We start from the raw sequence: 20,429 nt of genomic DNA, 5'->3' as shown, positions 1-20,429 counted from the left end.
TCTGTAAGTTTTTTGCGGCCAGGGGACCCGCGCCCCTCCCTGCCAGGCTCAGTCCCGGGGGAGGAGGGGCTGTCAGCTCCAGGAAGGAGAAGGGAGAATTGCAGTGGCTGCTCTCATCGGAAACTCATTCTACTGATTCAAACTCCAACCATAGATAGACTGAGGCCAGACACCAGAGACTCTGAGAGCAGCCAGCCCAGCAGAGAGGAGACGGGCATAGAAGGAAAACAACACGAGAAGCTCCAAAGTAAAAGCAGAGGATTTTTGGAGTTCTGGTGAACACAGAAAGGGGAAGGGCGGAGATCAGGCCTTGAGGCGCATATGCAAATCCCGAAGCAAGGCTGATCTCTCCGCCCAGGGCACCTTTCCTTAATGGCCCTGGTTGCTTTGTCTATTAGCATTTCAATAACCCATTAGATCTCTGAGGAGGGCCGTTTTTTTTTTTTTTTTTTTTAAATCCTTTTTGCTTTTTCTAAAACAATTACTCTAAGAAGCTCAATACAGAAAGCTTCAAAGAATTGAAATTTGGGCACGTCAAGTCAAGAGCAGAACTAAGAGAGCTCTGAGACAAAACGCAATACTCCAGTGGCTGAGAAAATTCACTAAACAACACAACTTCCCAAGAAAAGGGGGGTGTCCGCTCACAGCCACCATCCTGGTGGACAGGAAACACTCCTGCCCATCGCCAGCCCCATAGCCCAGAGCTGCCCCAGACAACCCAGTGTGACGGAAGTGCTTCAAATAACAGGCACACACCACAAAACTGGGCGTGGACATTAGCCTTCCCTGCAACCTCAGCTGAATGTCCCAGAGCTGGGAAGGGGGAGCAGTGTGAATTAACAGAGCCCCATTCAGCCATCATTTGAGCAGACTGGGAGCCTCCCAACACAGCCCAGCAGCCCAGAACTGCCCTGGGGGGACGGCACTCACCTGTGACATAGCACAGTCATCCCTCAACAGAGGACCCGGGGTGCACAGCCTGGAAGAGGGGCCCACTTGCAAGTCTCAGGAGCCATACGCCAATACCAAAGACTTGTGGGTCAGTGGCAGAGACAAACTGTGGCAGGACTGAACTGAAGGATTAGACTATTGCAGTAGCTTTAAAACTCTAGGATCATCAGGGAGATTTGATTGTTAGGGCCACCCCCCCTCCCCGACTGCCCAGAAACACGCCCCACATACAGGGCAGGCAACACCAACTACACACGCAAGCTTGGGACACCAATTGGGCCCCACAAGACTCACTCCCCCACTCACCAAAAAGGCTAAGCAGGGGAGATCTGGCTTGTGGAGAACAGGTGGCTCGTGGACGCCACCTGCTGGTTAGTTAGAGAAAGTGTACTCCACGAAGCTGTAGATCTGATAAATTAGAGATAAGGACTTCAACTGGTCTACAAACCCTAAAAGAACCCTATCAAGGACAGCAAATGCCACGAGGCCAAAAACAACAGAAAATTATAAAGCATATGAAAAAACCAGACGATATGGATAACCCAAGCCCAAGCACCCAAATCAAAAGACCAGAAGAGACACACCTAGAGCAGCTACTCAAAGAACTAAAGATGAACAATGAGACCCTAGTACGGGATATGAAGGAAATCAAGAAGACCCTAGAAGAGCATAAAGAAGACATTGCAAGACTAAATAAAAAAATGGATGATCTTATGGAAATTAAAGAAACTGTTGACCAAATTAAAAAGATTCTGGACACTCATAGTACAAGACTAGAGGAAGTTGAACAACGAATCAGTGACCTGGAAGATGACAGAATGGAAAATGAAAGCATAAAAGAAAGAATGGGGAAAAAAATTGAAAAACTCGAAATGGACCTCAGGGATATGATACATAATATGAAACGTCCGAATATAAGACTCATTGGTGTCCCAGAAGGGGAAGAAAAGGGTAAAGGTCTAGGAAGAGTATTCAAAGAAATTGTTGGGGAAAACTTCCCAAATCTTCTAAACAACATAAATACACAAATCATAAATGCTCAGCGAACTCCAAATAGAATAAATCCAAAAAAACCCACTCCGAGACATATACTGATCACACTGTCAAACATAGAAGAGAAGGAGCAAGTTCTGAAAGCAGCAAGAGAAAAGCAATTCACCACATACAAAGGAAACAGCATAAGACTAAGTAGTGACTACTCAGCAGCCACCATGGAGGCGAGAAGGCAATGGCACGATATATTTAAAATTCTGAGAGAGAGGAATTTCCAGCCAAGAATACTTTATCCAGCAAAGCTCTCCTTCAAATTTGAGGGAGAGCTTAAATTTTTCACAGACAAAGAAATGCTGAGAGAATTTGCTAACAAGAGACCTGCCCTACTGGAGATACTAAAGGGAGCCCTACAGACAGAGAAACAAAGACAGGACAGAGAGACTTGGAGAAAGGTTCAGTACTAAAGAGATTCGGTATGGGTACAATAAAGGATATTAATAGAGAGAGGGAAAAATATGCAAACATAATCCAAAGGATAAGATGGCCGATTCAAGAAATGCCTTCACGGTTTTAACGTTGAATGTAAATGGATTAAACTCCCCAATTAAAAGATATAGATTCGCAGAATGGATCAAAAAAAATGAACCATCAATATGTTGCATACAAGAGACTCATCTTAGACACAGGGACACAAAGAAATTGAAAGTGAAAGGATGGAAAAAAATATTTCATGCAAGCTACAGCCAAAAGAAAGCAGGTGTAGCAATATTAATCTCAGATAAAATAGACTTCAAATGCAGGGATGTTTTGAGAGACAAAGAAGGCCACTACATACTAATAAAAGGGGCAATTCAGCAAGAAGAAATAACAATCGTAAATGTCTATGCACCCAATCAAGGTGCCACAAAATACATGAGAGAAACATTGGCAAAACTAAAGGAAGCAATTGATGTTTCCACAATAATTGTGGGAGACTTCAACACATCACTCTCTCCTATAGATAGATCAACCAGACAGAAGACCAATAAGGAAATTGAAAACCTAAACAATCTGATAAATGAATTAGATTTAACAGACATCTACAGGACATTACATCCCAAATCACCAGGATACACATACTTTTCTAGTGCTCACGGAACTTTCTCCAGAATAGATCATATGCTGGGACATAAAACAAGCCTCAATAAATTTAAAAAGATTGAAATTATTCAAAGCACATTCTCTGACCACAATGGAATACAATTAGAAGTCAATAACCATCAGAGACTTAGAAAATTCACAAATACCTGGAGGTTAAACAACACACTCCTAAACAATCAGTGGGTTAAAGAAGAAATAGCAAGAGAAATTGCTAAATATATGGAGACGAATGAAAATGAGAACACAACATACCAAAACCTATGGGATGCAGCAAAAGCAGTGCTAAGGGGGAAATTTATAGCACTAAACGCATATATTAAAAAGGAAGAAAGAGCCAAAATCAAAGAACTAATGGATCAACTGAAGAAGCTAGAAAATGAACAGCAAACCAATCCTAAACCAAGTAGAAGAAAAGAAATAACAAGGATTAAAGCAGAAATAAATGACATAGAGAACAAAAAAACAATAGAGAGGATAAATATCACCAAAAGTTGGTTCTTTGAGAAGATCAACAAGATTGACAAGCCCCTAGCTAGACTGACAAAATCAAAAAGAGAGAAGACCCATATAAACAAAATAATGAATGAAAAAGGTGACATAACTGCAGATCCTGAAGAAATTAAAAAAATTATAAGAGGATATTATGAACAACTGTATGGCAACAAACTGGATAATGTAGAAGAAATGGACAATTTCCTGGAAACATATGAACAACCTAGACTGACCAGAGAAGAAATAGAAGACCTCAACCAACCCATCACAAGCAAAGAGATCCAATCAGTCATCAAAAATCTTCCCACAAATAAATGCCCAGGGCCAGATGGCTTCACAGGGGAATTCTACCAAACTTTCCAGAAAGAACTGACACCAATCTTACTCAAACTCTTTCAAAACATTGAAAAAAATGGAACACTACCTAACTCATTTTATGAAGCTAACATCAATCTAATACCAAAACCAGGCAAAGATGCTACAAAAAAGGAAAACTACCGGCCAATCTCCCTAATGAAAATAGATGCAAAAATCCTCAACAAAATACTTGCAAATCGAATCCAAAGACACATTAAAAAAATCATACACCATGACCAAGTGGGGTTCATTCCAGGCATGCAAGGATGGTTCAACATCAGAAAAACAATCAATGTATTACAACACATTAAAAACTCGAAAGGGAAAAATCAATTGATCATCTCAATAGATGCTGAAAAAGCATTTGACAAAATCCAACATCCCTTTTTGATAAAAACACTTCAAAAGGTAGGAATTGAAGGAAACTTCCTCAACATGATAAAGAGTATATATGAAAAACCCACAGCCAGCATAGTACTCAATGGTGAGAGACTGAAAGCCTTTCCTCTAAGATCAGGAACAAGACAAGGATGCCCGCTGTCACCACTGTTATTCAACATTGTGCTGGAAGTGCTAGCCAGGGCAATCCGGCAAGACAAAGAAATAAAAGGCATCCAAATTGGAAAAGAAGAAGTAAAACTGTCATTGTTTGCAGATGATATGATCTTATATCTAGAAAACCCTGAGAAATCAACGATACACCTACTAGAGCTAATAAACAAATTTAGCAAAGTAGCGGGATACAAGATTAATGCACATAAGTCAGTAATGTTTCTATATGCTAGAAATGAACAAACTGAAGAGACACTCAAGAAAAAGATACCATTTTCAATAGCAACTAAAAAAATCAAGTACCTAGGAATCAACTTAACCAAAGATGTAAAAGACCTATACAAAGAAAACTACATAACTCTACTAAAAGAAATAGAAGGGGACCTTAAAAGATGGAAAAATATTCCATGTTCATGGATAGGAAGGCTAAATGTCATTAAGATGTCAATTCTACCCAAACTCATCTACAGATTCAATGCAATCCCAATCAAAATTCCAACAACCTACTTTGCAGACTTGGAAAAGCTAGTTATCAAATTTATTTGGAAAGGGAAGATGCCTCGAATTGCTAAAGACACTCTAAAAAAGAAAAACGAAGTGGGAGGACTTACACTCCCTGACTTTGAAGCTTATTATAAAGCCACAGTTGCCAAGACAGCATGGTACTGGCACAAAGATAGACATATAGATCAATGGAATCGAATTGAGAATTCAGAGATAGACCCTCAGATCTATGGCCGACTGATCTTTGATAAGGCCCCCAAAGTCACCGAACTGAGCCATAATGGTCTTTTCAACAAATGGGGCTGGGAGAGTTGGATATCCATATCCAAAAGAATGAAAGAGGACCCCTACCTCACCCCCTACACAAAAATTAACTCAAAATGGACCAAAGATCTCAATATAAAAGAAAGTACCATAAAACTCCTAGAAGATAATGTAGGAAAACATCTTCAAGACCTTGTATTAGGAGGCCACTTCCTAGACTTTACACCCAAAGCACAAGCAACAAAAGAGAAAATAGATAAATGGGAACTCCTCAAGCTTAGAAGTTTCTGCACCTCAAAGGAATTTCTCAAAAAGGTAAAGAGGCAGCCAACTCAATGGGAAAAAATTTTTGGAAACCATGTATCTGACAAAAGACTGATATCTTGCATATACAAAGAAATCCTACAACTCAATGACAATAGTACAGACAGCCCAATTATAAAATGGGCAAAAGATATGAAAAGACAGTTCTCTGAAGAGGAAATACAAATGACCAAGAAACACATGAAAAAATGTTCAGCTTCACTAGCTATTAGAGAGATGCAAATTAAGACCACAATGAGATACCATCTAACACCGGTTAGAATGGCTGCCATTAAACAAACAGGAAACTACAAATGCTGGAGGGGATGTGGAGAAATTGGAACTCTTATTCATTGTTGGTGGGACTGTATAATGGTTCAGCCACTCTGGAAGTCAGTCTGGCAGTTCCTTAGAAAACTAGATATAGAGCTACCATTCGATCCAGCGATTGCACTCCTCGGTATATACCCGGAAGATCGGAAAGCAGTGACACGAACAGATATCTGCACGCCAATGTTCATAGCAGCATTATTCACAATTGCCAAGAGATGGAAACAACCCAAATGTCCTTCAACAGATGAGTGGATAAATAAAATGTGGTATATACACACGATGGAATACTACGCGGCAGTAAGAAGGAACGATCTGGTGAAACATATGACAACATGGATGAACCTTGAAGACATAATGCTGAGCGAAATAAGCCAGGCACAAAAAGAGAAATATTATATGCTACCACTAATGTGAACTTTGAAAAATGTAAAACAAATGGTTTATAATGTAGAATGTAGGGGAACTAACAGTAGAGAGCAATTAAGGAAGGGGGAACAATAATCCAGGAAGAACAGATAAGCTATTTAACGTTCTGGGGATGCCCAGAAATGACTATGGTCTGTTAATTTCTGATGGTTGTAGTAGGAACAAGTTCACTGAAATGTTGCTATATTATGTAACTTTCTTGGGGTAAAGTAGGAACATGTTGGAAGTTAAGCAGTTATCTTAGGTTAGTTGTCTTTTTCTTACTCCCTTGCTATGGTCTCTTTGAAATGCTCTTTCATTGTATGTTTGTTTTCTTTTTAACTTTTTTTTTCATACAGGTGATTTGAAAAAAGAAGGGAAAGTTAAAAAAAAAAAAAAAAAAAAAAAAAAAAGATGTAGTGCCCCCTTGAGGAGCCTGTGGAGAATGCAGGGGTATTCGCCTACCCCACCTCCATGGTTGCTAACATGACCACAGACATAGGGGACTGGTGGTTTGATGGGTTGAGCCCTCTACCATAAGTTTTACCCTTGGGAAGACGGTTGCTGCAAAGGAGAGGCTAGGCCTCCCTGTATTTGTGCCTAAGAGTCTCCTCCTGAATGCCTCTTTGTTGCTCAGATGTGGCCCTCTCTCTCTGGCTAAGCCAACTTGAAAGGTGAAATCACTGCCCTCCCCCCCTACGTGGGATCAGACACCCAGGGAAGTGAATCTCCCTGGCAACGTGGAATATGACTCCCAGGGAGGAATGTAGACCTGGCACCGTGGGACGGAGAACATCTTCTTGACCAAAAGGGGGATGTGAAAGGAAATGAAATAAGCTTCAGTGGCAGAGAGATTCCAAAAGGAGCCGAGAGGTCACTCTGGTGGGCACTCTTATGCACACTTTAGACAACCCTTTTTAGGTTCTAAAGAATTGGGGGTAGCTGGTGGTGGATACCTGAAACTATCAAACTACAACCCAGAACCCATGAATCTCGAAGACAGTTGTATAAAAATGTAGCTTATGAGGGGTGACAATGGGATTGGGAAAGCCATAAGGACCAAACACCACTTTGTCTAGTTTATGGATGGATGTGTAGAAAAGTAGGGGAAGGAAACAAACAGACAAAGGTACCCAGTGTTCTTTTTTACTTCAATTGCTCTTTTTCACTCTAATTATTATTCTTGTTATTTTTGTGTGTGTGCTAATGAAGGTGTCAGGGATTGATTTAGGTGATGAATGTACAACTATGTAATGGTACTGTAAACAATCGAAAGTACAATTTGTTTTGTATGACTGCGTGGTATGTGAATATATCTCAATAAAATGATGATTAAAAAAAAAAAAAAAAAAAAAAAAAAAAAAAAAAACCACATAAATAGCAACACACCCCAAAGTAATTTGGAAAGAGAATAAAAATATATATGCAGGAACCCCTGAGGAGCTGGGGAAAAATGCAGTGGTGTTGGGCTTCCTCACCTGGATTGTTGCTGATGTTCTCACAAACACTGAGGACTGGCGGTTTGATGTGCTGAGCCCTCTATCACAGGACTTGCCTTTATGTAGCTTGTTACTGCAAAGAAGAGGCTAAACTTGCTTATAATTGTGCCTAAGAGTCTCCCCGAGTACCTGTTTGTTGCGCAGATGTGGCCCTCTCTCTCCAGCTAAGCCAAGTCGGCGGGTGAACTCACTGCCCTCCCCACTATGTGGGATCTGACTCCCGGGGTGTAAATCTCCCTGGCAATGAGGGATATGACTCCCGGGGATGAATATGGACGCAGCATCATGGGATTGAGAACATCTTCTTGACCAAAAGGGGGATGCAAAATGAAACAAAATAAACTTCCAGTGGCTGAGAGATTTCAAATGGAGTTGAAAGGTCACTCTGGTGGGCATTCTTATGCACTATATAGAAAACCCTTTTTAGGTTTTAATGCATTGGAGTAGCTAGAAGTAAATACCTGAAACTATCAAACTGCAACCCAGTATCCTTGACTCTTGAAAAAGATTGTATAGCAATGTAGCTTACAAGGGGTGATAGTGTGATTGTGAAAGCCTTGCGGATCGCACTCCCTTTATCCAGTGAATGGGTGGATGAGTAGAAAAACGAGGACAAAAAACTAAATGAAAAATAGGGTGAGGGGGAAATAATTTGGATGTTCTTTACTTTTATTTTTTATTGCTATTTTCACTTTTTCTGGTACAAAGAAAATGTTCAAAAAATAGATTGGGGTGATGAATGTACAACTATATGATGGTACTGTGAACAACTGATTGTACACTTTGGATGACTGTACAGTATGTGAATATATCTCAATAAAATTGAATTTTAAAAAAAAAAGCCCATATAAACAGACCTCTTATATCACCCCTAAAGTACAGTCTATTTGGAGATATACCCAGATATATAGCATATTAAAGATATATGCTACCTTTAAACTCTAGAAGGATTCAGGTTGGAGAGATGTGCACATTGGTTTGGCAACTGTGGAAGAGCAAATTCATGTCTTCTATTTTTTTCAAATGTGTATAAATGTGTGTGTGTGTGTGTGTGTTAAAGTAGAAAGAGAGAATAAACTGTGCTATACAAATTATTGTCTGTGTATGCGTGTGTATCTATCTTTTTCGTTCTCTAATTCATTCTTTTTCTTGCTCTCATTCTCTCTTTTAGCTGGGCCTCTATAATCAAATTTCCATAAGTTTAACATGAATATGACACAAATAAACTCTATAAACTAGAGAAGAACAGAATAATAATTCTATGTTATAAAACTGCACATTCCCATAGAGGTTAGGGCACATCAGTCAGGTCAAAGTATTCAAACCCTACAAAATGAACTCATCTTTTTCCCTCACTACTAAGACTTATACCTGACCCTTTTGCAGCAAAACAACTCTCCCAAGACAAAACTTCAGAAACACTACTGACTCAACTTTCTCCCATATCTACTCCTTCCAGGATCCATGTCCCACCCCTGGGAAGTCTTTATCTTGACCTTCGCCCTTTGCATTTCCATTGCTATAATCCTACTGGATCCTCCTAACCTGCTTGACTTATTACGAAAGCCTCCTACTTCCTATTTCCAGCTCTTCCCTATTCCAATTAATCTTTTGTTCTGCTATCTAATTAATCTTCCTGATGAATAACTCTGACCATAGCACACCTATTTAAAAAGCATTCAATGGACTTTCCTGCCTTCTGAATGAATCCCAAACCTGGCTTTAAATTTATGTAAAGGATGTCTGCATAATCGGTAAATTAGCTTTTTCTTTTTTTTTTTTTTTTGTTTTTGCCAATACCAGAATTATTTTAACTACTGAAAGAGGAGAACCACTGCAAATCAGGAGCAAGCAAAAGAAACAAAAACAAACAAAAACAAACAAGGGAAAAAAGGATCTCAGTGTGATTTCTGAACTAAGAATAAATGTGATTATCATTTACGATGGAAGAAGCCAAAGAAAAATTGGAAGTAAATAAATAAATAAATAAATCTATAGTTGAAAAATGTTTGGTTATAGTCAAATTGGAATGTTAGATAGACCTTTGAATCTAAATCTAGTTACCAGGCTACAAAGATTGAAAGGAAATGAAGGAAACATCACTGTTATATTTGAACAGACTCCAAAATTCTGTAAAAAATTGATTCTTACTAGTTTGTTACTGAAAACTAGAGGCTAAGCATACTAATTGTGCCTAAGAGAGAACCTTTTTTGCTGCTCAGATGTAGGCTCTCTCTCCAAGCCAACTCAGCAGAAGACTTGCTGCCTTCCCTCGTACGTGGTACATGATTCCCAGGGGTGTTAAATCTCCCTGGCAATGTGGGAAATAACTCCTGGGGATGAGCCGGGACCTGGCATCATGGGATTGAGAAAGCCCTCTGGACCAAAAGGGGGAAGAGAAATGGAAAAAAATAAAGTTTCAGTGGCTAAGAGACTTTAAATGGAGTCAAGAGGTCATTCTGGAGGTTATTCTGATGCATTATATAGATATCCCTTTTAGTTTTTAGCATAATGGAATAGCTAAAAGGAAGTATGTGAAACTGTTGAACTGCAATCTAGTATCTTTGATTCCTGAAGATGATCGTATAACTATATAGCTTATACGGTGGGACCATGTGATTGTGAAAACCCTGTGGCTCATACTCACTTTATCCAGTGTATGGATAGATGAGTAGAGAAATGGGGACAAAAAGTAAATGAATAATAGCGGGCAGGAAGAGTATGAGATGTTTTGGTTGTTCTTTTTTCTTTTGTTTTTATTCTTATTTTTATTTTTTGGAGTAATGAAAATGTTAAAAAATTGACTGTGGTGATGAATGCACAACTATATGATGATACTGTGAACAACTGATTGTACGCTTTGAATGACTGTATGGTATGTGAATATATCTCAAAAAAATCGCATTAAAAAATTAGATTCTTACTTTACTTACTAAAACACACTAAGGTCAATTCTCTTCGTAAAAGATAATACCTAGGACTGATATACTAGCATGGCTACTACCTCTAATCAATCAGTATTTTATATTCTGTAATTTTATATTTTGATTTTATATTACAGAATATAAACAAGATAAAAGGCTTATGTTCTCTTATCAAATAATATTTTATCTCATAACAAGGTGAAGTTTGAAAACATCCTCCAACAAATAGAAATATCTTTTATATGCATTAGTATCCATTAATTAGTTTGAATACGTACTTTACCAAATGAAACAAACTAAAATAATTAGCTGGTGAAATGGATCAATACCCAACACAGACAATATTCAGAGTTCAAAAATATACCCATATCTTTGAGAAGAGTTTTCACCTGGGATAAACGATTTGACTTGTCCCTTCATTTTGCCTTTTAAAAATTCAGCTATGAAGTTTAATACTCAAATTCTAACTTGGTAATTCTTTTCAAAACATAAACTTCAATAAATCTAGGAGAGAACTGAAAATAGATGTAATATTTCTCTCTTTAACCTGAGGATTTTGAAATATTTCAAAATCCAATTCAAACAAGACATCCATTTAAAATCAGTTCAAAAAATAATTATTTCCATCGTAATTATACTGACTCGGTTTCAACAACGGTTTAACAATGGTTTAAATTAAAGTAGAACTTAACCTGATTTTTGTTTCTAAATCCAAAATAAGAAGTAACTCATTTAAATAAAACCAACATAATTCAAAACTTTTTCTAATATGATCAAAGGCAGTAATACCGTGTATTAAAAACTGGTGTAAGATCTTTAATACTTGCATTAAATACTTACAATATAAGGTCTTCAGCTATTCTACTAAGAATACAAAATAGATAGAATAAACTAATGTTTTTTGAAGGCAAAAATCTCTAAGGAGTTACTTAACTTGCAACATGAAAGTCACTATAAATACTTAGCTTTAGATATTCATAAGACATAATATAAGGGTACTAATTAAAAAGTAAGCACATTAAATATAATAAAAAGTCTAGAGCAGGGATGGCAAATAGAGTCTATCTTGTACACCAGCTGTAAGAACAATGTATTCTGAGTAAGATGTCTTCTGAAGTTATCTTTGGCTCACTGGGAAAGAGCACTATAATCAATTTGTAACGTTTGTCAGAGATTTGAGAAATGATGAATATTATTATTTGTGTCATGTATTTGCCATCCTTGGGCTACTGTACTTCAAATAATCCCATAAAATGCGTGATTACAAAAAATTACTTACTGCTTCAACAGAGTTACATTCTCGTCGTGTTTCTAAATAACGTAGTGCTCGTTTTTCTTCTTCTTTTAATTTAGCATCTGCCTATCCAGAAGCAAAATAGCAATCATTTTACGAATATCAAGAGAATAGCTCAAATTATAACATATACTAAGTTCCAACTTACATATTTCATATAATTCTGTACACCATTTTGTTGCAAATATGAGGGTGCCTGTGTTCTATAAAATCTCTCTGTCGAATCCAAGTATGCCTTCTCAAAATTATCCCTATAAATCTGAAGCTTATCCTCAAGATTAGAACAAAGGTTTACTGAAAAACAAAATAAAATGTTACTCCAATTATGATTCAAATCAGTATTTTGAGTACAATAAATGAGAACAAATACTGAGAGAAGTCATGTGCAAGCGACTGTGACAATGCTCAAGAGAACATAAACCACGTAAGGCAAGTCTTCCTCCATAAGAAACATAAAAACAAAAAGGTAACAGCACAAGCAGTAAAGTGGCAAATAAACAGTACAGATAATAGAGACTATTTTATATTTCAACAGGAAAGAGACTAACTTCTAACTGAATGATCAAGAAACCATGATGAACAGAAGAGATGTATTTTATAAACTAAGTCTTAAGAAATAAACTAGGCTTTTCATAGATAGAAATTAGTAAATTAAGTATATATTCAAAAATAGAAAAGCAAAAGGCCAAACTTATGATGACTACGTTGGTCTGAGTAGACTGTGAGGTTAGTAGGAAATAAGACAGAATGGTAAGACTAGTTGGAGGGTCTCAAATCTCAAGCTAAATTAACCAAAATTAAGCATGAGTATACTACTAAAAGAGTACGTAAGAAATATACCAATAAAATAGTACTTCAAAATTAACCTTGTTTACAGTACACTGCTTAGACCACTATTGGAAGGCTGTCTCAACAGTCCAGATGTAGAGTTTAAAGAGGTCTAAATTAGTGGTAGTTGAAGAAATAAAAACAAATAAATCTCAGGTACACTGCCAATGAACATCTAAAGACTTGATACCTAAAGAACTACTGTGTGCCAGGCATTCTAGGCTAGGTAAAGATACAGTGTTAAAAACACAGATAATTAAACAAAAGTATTATGACAGGGAAGCACAGATACTATGAAGCACCAAGTAAGAGGACTTAATCTAGTCTGAAAATTAAGAAAGGGTTTCTTAAAGAAATAGAGGATGAGATGGACTGAGCAAGACAAGAGAGAAGAGGAAGAGTATTCAAGACAACTGAGTGAAAGAAAAAACAGAACATCATTGCCAGAAAATAAGAAGTTATGAGAGGAATGTACATATGGAAATAACTTACTTCTTGAAATACAAGTACAAAACCAGTACCCTTTACGAATTATAAATTCAAATTTATATTTTTCGAATTTAGGTTGCTAAAATAAGATTCACCAGTCAAGAAATGAATGACATGGAGAAAATAAATATCAAATGAATATTTGTAGGTTTCTTTAAAGCAGACTCAATACCTTTTATGTACTCTTAAAAGCATTTGGCACAAAAAGTAGACGTGACTTCACATGCTAATAACATAACTTCAGTACTACTATTCATAATTGTCCCAGAATTTCCATTAAAAGTACATTATGATTATAAAAGTTTAGTGCATACCATAGGATTCTCTTACACCAATGACAAGCTGAGAATCAAAAGCTTCTCCTAATCTTTCAGCATGTACCAGCTTCATTGCACTATCTTGGAGTCTGTTTTTTATATTTGAAAAGATTGACTCATTCCATGTATCAAGCATGAGCTAAGAAAAAAAAAACAAAATATTTAATCATGTTCAGTTATACTAAGTACCACATACACACAAAAAACAAATATTTTAATTTTCACACCAAAAAAGGAAATCAAATTCTTAGGCCTGCATTCACTTGATTACTTCAGGGAAGCAGTGTATTTAGCATAATGGTAAAGACAATACATTTCAGAAACAGATATATAACTGGGTTTAAATTCCAGCTCTGTCACTTATTTACTTGCTTTCCTATATGTAAAACAAGTGAAAATAATCATTTCAAGTGTTTGTTGTAAAAATTATATATAATACATGAAAAATGTTGCTTCTCCTACACTTCAAGGTTTAATTTCAGAAATATTGGTATGCATGTGGAATGCTCATAATGCTTGTGCTTGTACAGACACATAATATACAAACCAGATCAACTGAAAATCTGTTTCATATCGAACCTTAAAAACAGAATATGCAAATCTTCCTTATAGGTACTCCATCAAAAAGGATGGAAATGGCATATACATACTTATGAGAACGTATTAGAGCTCGGAGTAACTGTCAAATATAGGACACAGATTACTAATAACAGCAGCAGAAGCAGCAGTAATAACAAGAGTTAAGTTACATAACATTCATTATGTATATAGCACTGTTCTAAGTAGTTTCTATATAAAATTCATTTAATCTTTACAACAACCTTGATATCAAGTACTATCATCATTCCTCTTTTATATATGGGAACCTGGAATACAGAGAGGAAAGTTTACTTTCCCACATTCACAAGACTTTTAAGCGAAAACACTGAGATTGGAATTTAACTACTGTGGGTTTAGAAGGTGTATTCTTAATCACTGTTTTTGCTTCCTACAATCAATAAGGAATAGTGAAAACTAAAGAGATAACACAAAAACAGGAGAGGACAAGATTATGGAACTGCAAATTAAACAGCATCTAGTAGTGTTTTTCACAATTTGGGGGGTACAAATTTCCCAAATTGCAGTTATTTCTACCATTGCAGAACCACTGTGTACGTAAACTTACAGTATTGTTGTCAATATGAGAACAAATTTTAAGGCTGGGAAGATCAATAATGCCTAGACCACACCCGAGTTTGATGTTATGACCATCACAGCAGGCAGTATGTTGTTTAACATTCATATGGCATGTTTTTTTACTTTTCAAATCTATGGTTCCATTTGATTCTCACAAATTGGGAGGTAATTGATAAAAAGGATTGAGAAGTTAGGTCATTATTACAGAGTCGAAAGGGAAATCTGGGACCCTTCACTTTCAGGGCTGAGTTCTTTCTATTAAATCATGAGTTGTTATTGGGCACAGAGCTTTAACCAGAAATTATGCAATATACGAAAATTAACATGGTAAATACTGAGTCTTTAATGATTAAATCAAGAGAAAGGAAGATTATAAAGATGACAGCAGTTTAGTTATCAAAAGGCAACCTACTAATATTAAGGTAAATTAGAATGCAGGGTAAAAGATGATATTGACCGTATTTTAAAACTTCAACTTCTGTGTGAGACCAAAGGAAGAGAGATTTATTAGGTACAAAATTTATATTTTCTGTAGCACACTATCTAATTTAACCTGTCTGGTCAGTTTATTTAAACAACATAATTACATGGAAACCTAGAATAGGGTTATTCTGTACAGACTAATATAATACCCCAAAACATCCCAGAATATTTGGGGCAGAAAATAAAAAAGTATTGGCAAAGTCCCCCTAAGGGACTGGTGAAAAATGTGCAACTACTAAACTTCTCCATCTGGGGAATTCCTGCTATCCTCTTAAACAATACAGGCTCCCAATTTAATAAGTCAAGCCCTCAATCAAGAGGCTTGCCTTTATGAAACTTAATTCTCCAATGGCGAAGCTAAGCCTACTTAAAGCAATGCCTAAGAGTCACCCCCAGAGAACCTCTTTTGTTGCTCTGATGTGACCTGTATCTCTAAGCCAACTCTGCAAATTAACTCACTACCCTCTCCCCTATGTAGGACATGATTCCCAGAGGTGTAAGTCTCCCTGGCAACATGGGACATGACTCCCAGGGAGGAGCCTGGCCCTGGCATCAGGGGATTAAGAATGTATTCTCAACCAAACAGGGGAAAAGAATGAACCAAAATAAATTTTCAGTGGCTAAGAGATTTCAAATAGAGTCAAGAGGTTATTCTTGTGCATTATATAAATATTCCTTTAAGATTCTAGTGTATTAGAATAGCTAGAAGGAAATAACTGAAACTGTTGAACTGTAATGCAGTAGCCTTTATTCTTGATGATGACTGTATAACTATATAGCTTTCATCATGTGACTGTGAAAACCTTTTGACTCACACTCCCTGGATCCAGTGCATGGGCAGATGAGTAATTAAATAAAGACAAAAAAAATAAATAAATAATAGGGGGGATAAGGGGTATGGGATGCTTTGGGCATTCTTTTTTATTTTTACTTATTATTTTTATTATTTTTTTGAGTAATGAAAATGTTCTAAAATTGATGGTGGTGATGAATGCACAACTGCATGATGATATCGTGAGCCACAGACTGTACACTTTGGATGGATTACATGGTGTGTGAATATATCTCAATAAAACTGCATTTTATAAAAAAATAAAATAAAATAAAAAGGCAACTACTCATTGATTGTACACTTTGAATGGATTGTATGGTGTGTAAATAAAGCTGTTAAAAAAAAAGACAACATACAAAAAGGGGAGTTTTTTTAAAGAGAAAAAAATAATTATAGGAAGATAAAAGTACAAATGAATAGGAAATGAAATACTGCAAAACTTCGGAAAAGGACAAAGTGAAAAAGAAATGCAAGGAAATAATGTTTGAAGACACACATCTACAGCTTAAGACCTCACAGAGATGACAGAAAATTGAAGCTAAACAAGAATGAAAGGAAAATCATATTACTCAATAAAACCCAGAAAAAGCTAAAAAGGAATTTATATGTGAAGTAGAAAAAGCCTCTAATCACCCTCTTTCTGAAAAATATTAGGAAATAATGAGAAAATCTGGCTTACCTTTCGAACAATACTGTCTTCCACATTTGATTTTTTATTGCTGCCCTGTTTACCCATCAAAGTAATCTCTAGCTGACAGAAAGGTTTTGGTAAAATATCACATTGTGTAAAGAATTTTCGCCACTCAACAATATATGCTTTTAGCAAAGCTGTGTCATCTTGATGGCTCAGTACTCGCTGAAAGAAAAGAATAACAGCAATTTGAAATAAATGTGGTGCTCCAAAAAATAAGAACAAAACTTATTCATGCCTTTATTTCAAAATGTTTTATTGTATGAACTGTATTAGAGCAATATAAATGTTTAAAAGGTAAAAAAATGAAATCACCTTCATTCTTCTCACTCTAAATAAATAAAATGGTCTCTTTTTATCTATACAGGCCTTCAGCATATATCTACAGAATGTGCATAGTTGGAAATATGGTTCAAGTACAATTTTTGTGTTTTGCTTTTTCTCTTACTTTATCATAAGCATTCTCCTTATTAAGATTATCATTATTAATGATTAAGTACTTTTTCATTTAAGAATATAATTTTCATAGAACTGAGAGCTCAGAAATAAACCCATACATTTATGGCCAATTGTTTGTTTTTTAATCTGAGTAGTAGTTAAATCATCATACATATGACTTTCATGTACTTTTTTACATGTATACTTCACCATAGAAATGTTAAGAAAAATTAGAAGTCATACATGCACATATGAGAACCCAAGCAGTTCAAGGAGGTCTTCAAAAACATTAGGCTTCTTCCCACCTGAGCTATCCAGTGCCCTTCCCCAGAGAACCACAGCTAGGAGGTTCTCATGTCCCACGGCTGGGGAGGGGGTGTGTCCAGGTGTCCCTCCCCACGTGCCCAGGTCTCACTCACTGTTCTTGATTGCACTGGGACACTGCAGAGAGGTGTGTACACATATATATGGGATACAGGTATACAGATATACGGGTCAGAGATGCGGTAAAATGGCCAAATGATTTTTGACAGGGTGCTAAAACTATTCAATGGTGAATGAATAATCTTTTCAACAAATGTTGCTGGGAAAACTGGATAGCCCTATGCAAAACAATGAAACTGAATCCCTACTTGACACCATATAAAAAATTTAACCCAAAACAGGTCAGCAACCTAATTTATGAGCTAAAACCATAAAACTTAAGAGAAAACATGGGTGAACTAGTTAATGGTTTCTTAGATATGAAACCTAAAGCACAAGCAGCCAAAGAAAAAATAGGTAACATTGGCTTAACAAAAATTAAACCTTTTTTGCATCAAAGAACACTATCAAGAAAGTGAAAGGACAATGCACAGAATGGGGGGTGGGGTTCACAAATTATTTATCTGACAAGGTTTTAATATCCAGAAATTAAAAAAAAAAAAAAAACTGCTACAACTAAACAACGAAAGACAAAAACCAATTAAAAATGGGCAAAGGACTTGAATATACATTATTTCAAAGAAGACATACGTATGGCCAATAAACATATGAAAAAATGCTCAACATGATTAGCTACGAGAGAAATACAAATCAAAACCACAAAGAGATTCCACTTTTCACCAGTAGGACAGCTAAAATAAAAAAGACAAATAATAATAAGTGTTGGTGAGGACGTAAACAAATTGGAACCCTGATACATTTCTGGTGGAAATGTAAAACAGTCACTTTGGAAAAGTTTGGCAGTTCCTCAAAAAGTTAAACATAGTTACCACATGATCCAGCAATTTCACTACCAGGTATATATACCCAAGAGAAATGAAAACCAATGTCACAAAAAACTTGTACACTAATGTTCATCATAGCATTATTTACAACAGCCAAAAGGTAGAAACAACCCAAATGTCCATCAACTGATGAATAAACAAAACGTGTTATATCCATATAAGGGAATATTATTCAGGCATAAAAGAAATGAAGTACTGATACATCTACAACATGGATGAACTGCAAAAGCATTATGTTAAGTGACATAAGCCAGACACAAAAGGTCACCTATTGTATGAGTCCATTTAAATGAAATATCCAGATAGGCAAATACATAGAGAAAGAAAGTAGATTAGTGGTTGCTAGGGGCTGGAGGGAGGAAAGAATGGAGAGTGAAAAGTTTCTTTTGGGGATGGTGGACATGTTCCAGTATTAGTCACTGACAGTTTGTATAACCTTATGAATATTCTAAAAAGCACTGAATTGTATGCTTTAGAAGGGTGAATATTATGGTATATGAATTAAATCTCAATTTTCAAAAAGCAGTGGCGTTTATTGCCCAACCCCTGGTGTTTGGGCTGGTCCTGTGACTTCCTTTTACCAACAGAATGCAGCAGATGTGACATTATGAAACTGAAGTGGTACTGTAGATTTCACTTTCACCTCAAACGCTAGTTGCCTTGAGTAAGAGAAACCACATGAGGGGAGAGAGGACCACCTGAAAACCAGCACCAACCAACAGGTTTGTGAGCGAGCCTCTCTTGGACCATACAGTCTAGTAGAGCCACCAGGTGACTGCTGAGCCTAGACCAAATTGCTAAGCCTAGACCAAATTGCTAAACCAGAGGATTGTGAGCAAACAGAACAGTTTTTTAATCCAAAAAACAAACAAATCCAATTTCCTAAAAATTTCCCAAGCATTGTATATTCATTTTAATTTCCCTTTTTTGTCATTTTAAATAATGCCATAATAAACATTTTAATGCATTTCTCATATTGCCTTTCCCTTTTGGGAGATTATGTTCCTGAAAAGATAGGCTCAATTAGATACTGTCAATTAAAATGACTCACAAAGTCAGAATTTCTTAAAAGTTTAAAAACCTTTTAAAATCACACACATGTCTGGCATCATATACTGCTAATCTTAAAATTTAATTGATCTGAATTAGTGGTGTTAAATCTTATTCTTATGTTCTTGCTGAGGTCAACATTCCAGACCTTTCTAGCTCATGTTACAGTAAAACCCTTATATATCTTTTTCTACTTTTAAGTAATCTTTTTTAACATTTGTTAACAATAAGAAGATTCTTCATGAGCATACTTTCAGAAGCTAAAGAACAAAGCTCTATCAATCTAAAATACATATAATTTATCTTTACCAAAAGTCATTAACTGATAAGTTGATGTGTTTTCTGAAACAAACAGAAAATATACCTCTAAATCAGTTGTAGAAAAATAAAGTTTTGATTGAACTGTGATATCAAAACACTTAATAGCTAAGTAAAGCCTGAAAATGACTTATTTTCATTAAAAGTTAATTTCCTATAAATCTATAAACTTTTTTGAAATCATTGATCGAGATGGCAGAATAAACAGTGTTATCAATAAAATATTGAATATTCTACCTAACATCCAATGTGACACCATTCTTATCTCACCAAGGTAATGACCATGAGCAGAAATAAAAATGTGCCAATATTCCTTTAAGTCATATATGGAAAAAACTCATTTTTAATTTCCAACTAATCTGCTACTAGTATTTACCAACATTTTAAACTGGTAACTTTTACTAATACACAAGATACTGAAGCAAAAATTCAACTAAAGAATAAAAAACTCTAGTCTTCTAGTTTTCAGACTTCATTTTATAGAAAGAAAGTACCCTGATGTCCTAAGGTCCTTCTTCAAAGCAGTAA

The 20,429-nt window shown here is 36.1% G+C and overlaps 1 protein-coding gene across 1 annotated transcript in view; it reads right to left on the bottom strand.

The window, feature by feature from the left end:
* CUL5 (cullin 5) overlaps positions 1 to 20,429 on the bottom strand; it is a 163,341-nt gene that overhangs the window by 66,054 nt on the left and 76,858 nt on the right. The window contains exons 4-7 of the mRNA XM_037841325.1: positions 16,816 to 16,992; positions 13,643 to 13,784; positions 12,160 to 12,305; positions 11,997 to 12,077 (exon numbers count right to left, since the gene is read on the bottom strand). Of these exons, the coding sequence (XP_037697253.1) occupies positions 11,997 to 12,077; positions 12,160 to 12,305; positions 13,643 to 13,784; positions 16,816 to 16,992 (546 nt within the window). The remainder of the gene's footprint in view (positions 1 to 11,996; positions 12,078 to 12,159; positions 12,306 to 13,642; positions 13,785 to 16,815; positions 16,993 to 20,429) is intronic.

This window comes from Choloepus didactylus, chromosome 6 (genome assembly GCF_015220235.1).
Source record: "Choloepus didactylus isolate mChoDid1 chromosome 6, mChoDid1.pri, whole genome shotgun sequence".
NCBI lineage: Eukaryota > Metazoa > Chordata > Mammalia > Pilosa > Megalonychidae > Choloepus > Choloepus didactylus.
The sequence above is the reverse complement of the archived record's forward strand: the minus strand, read 5'-3'. Positions and strand labels throughout refer to the sequence as shown.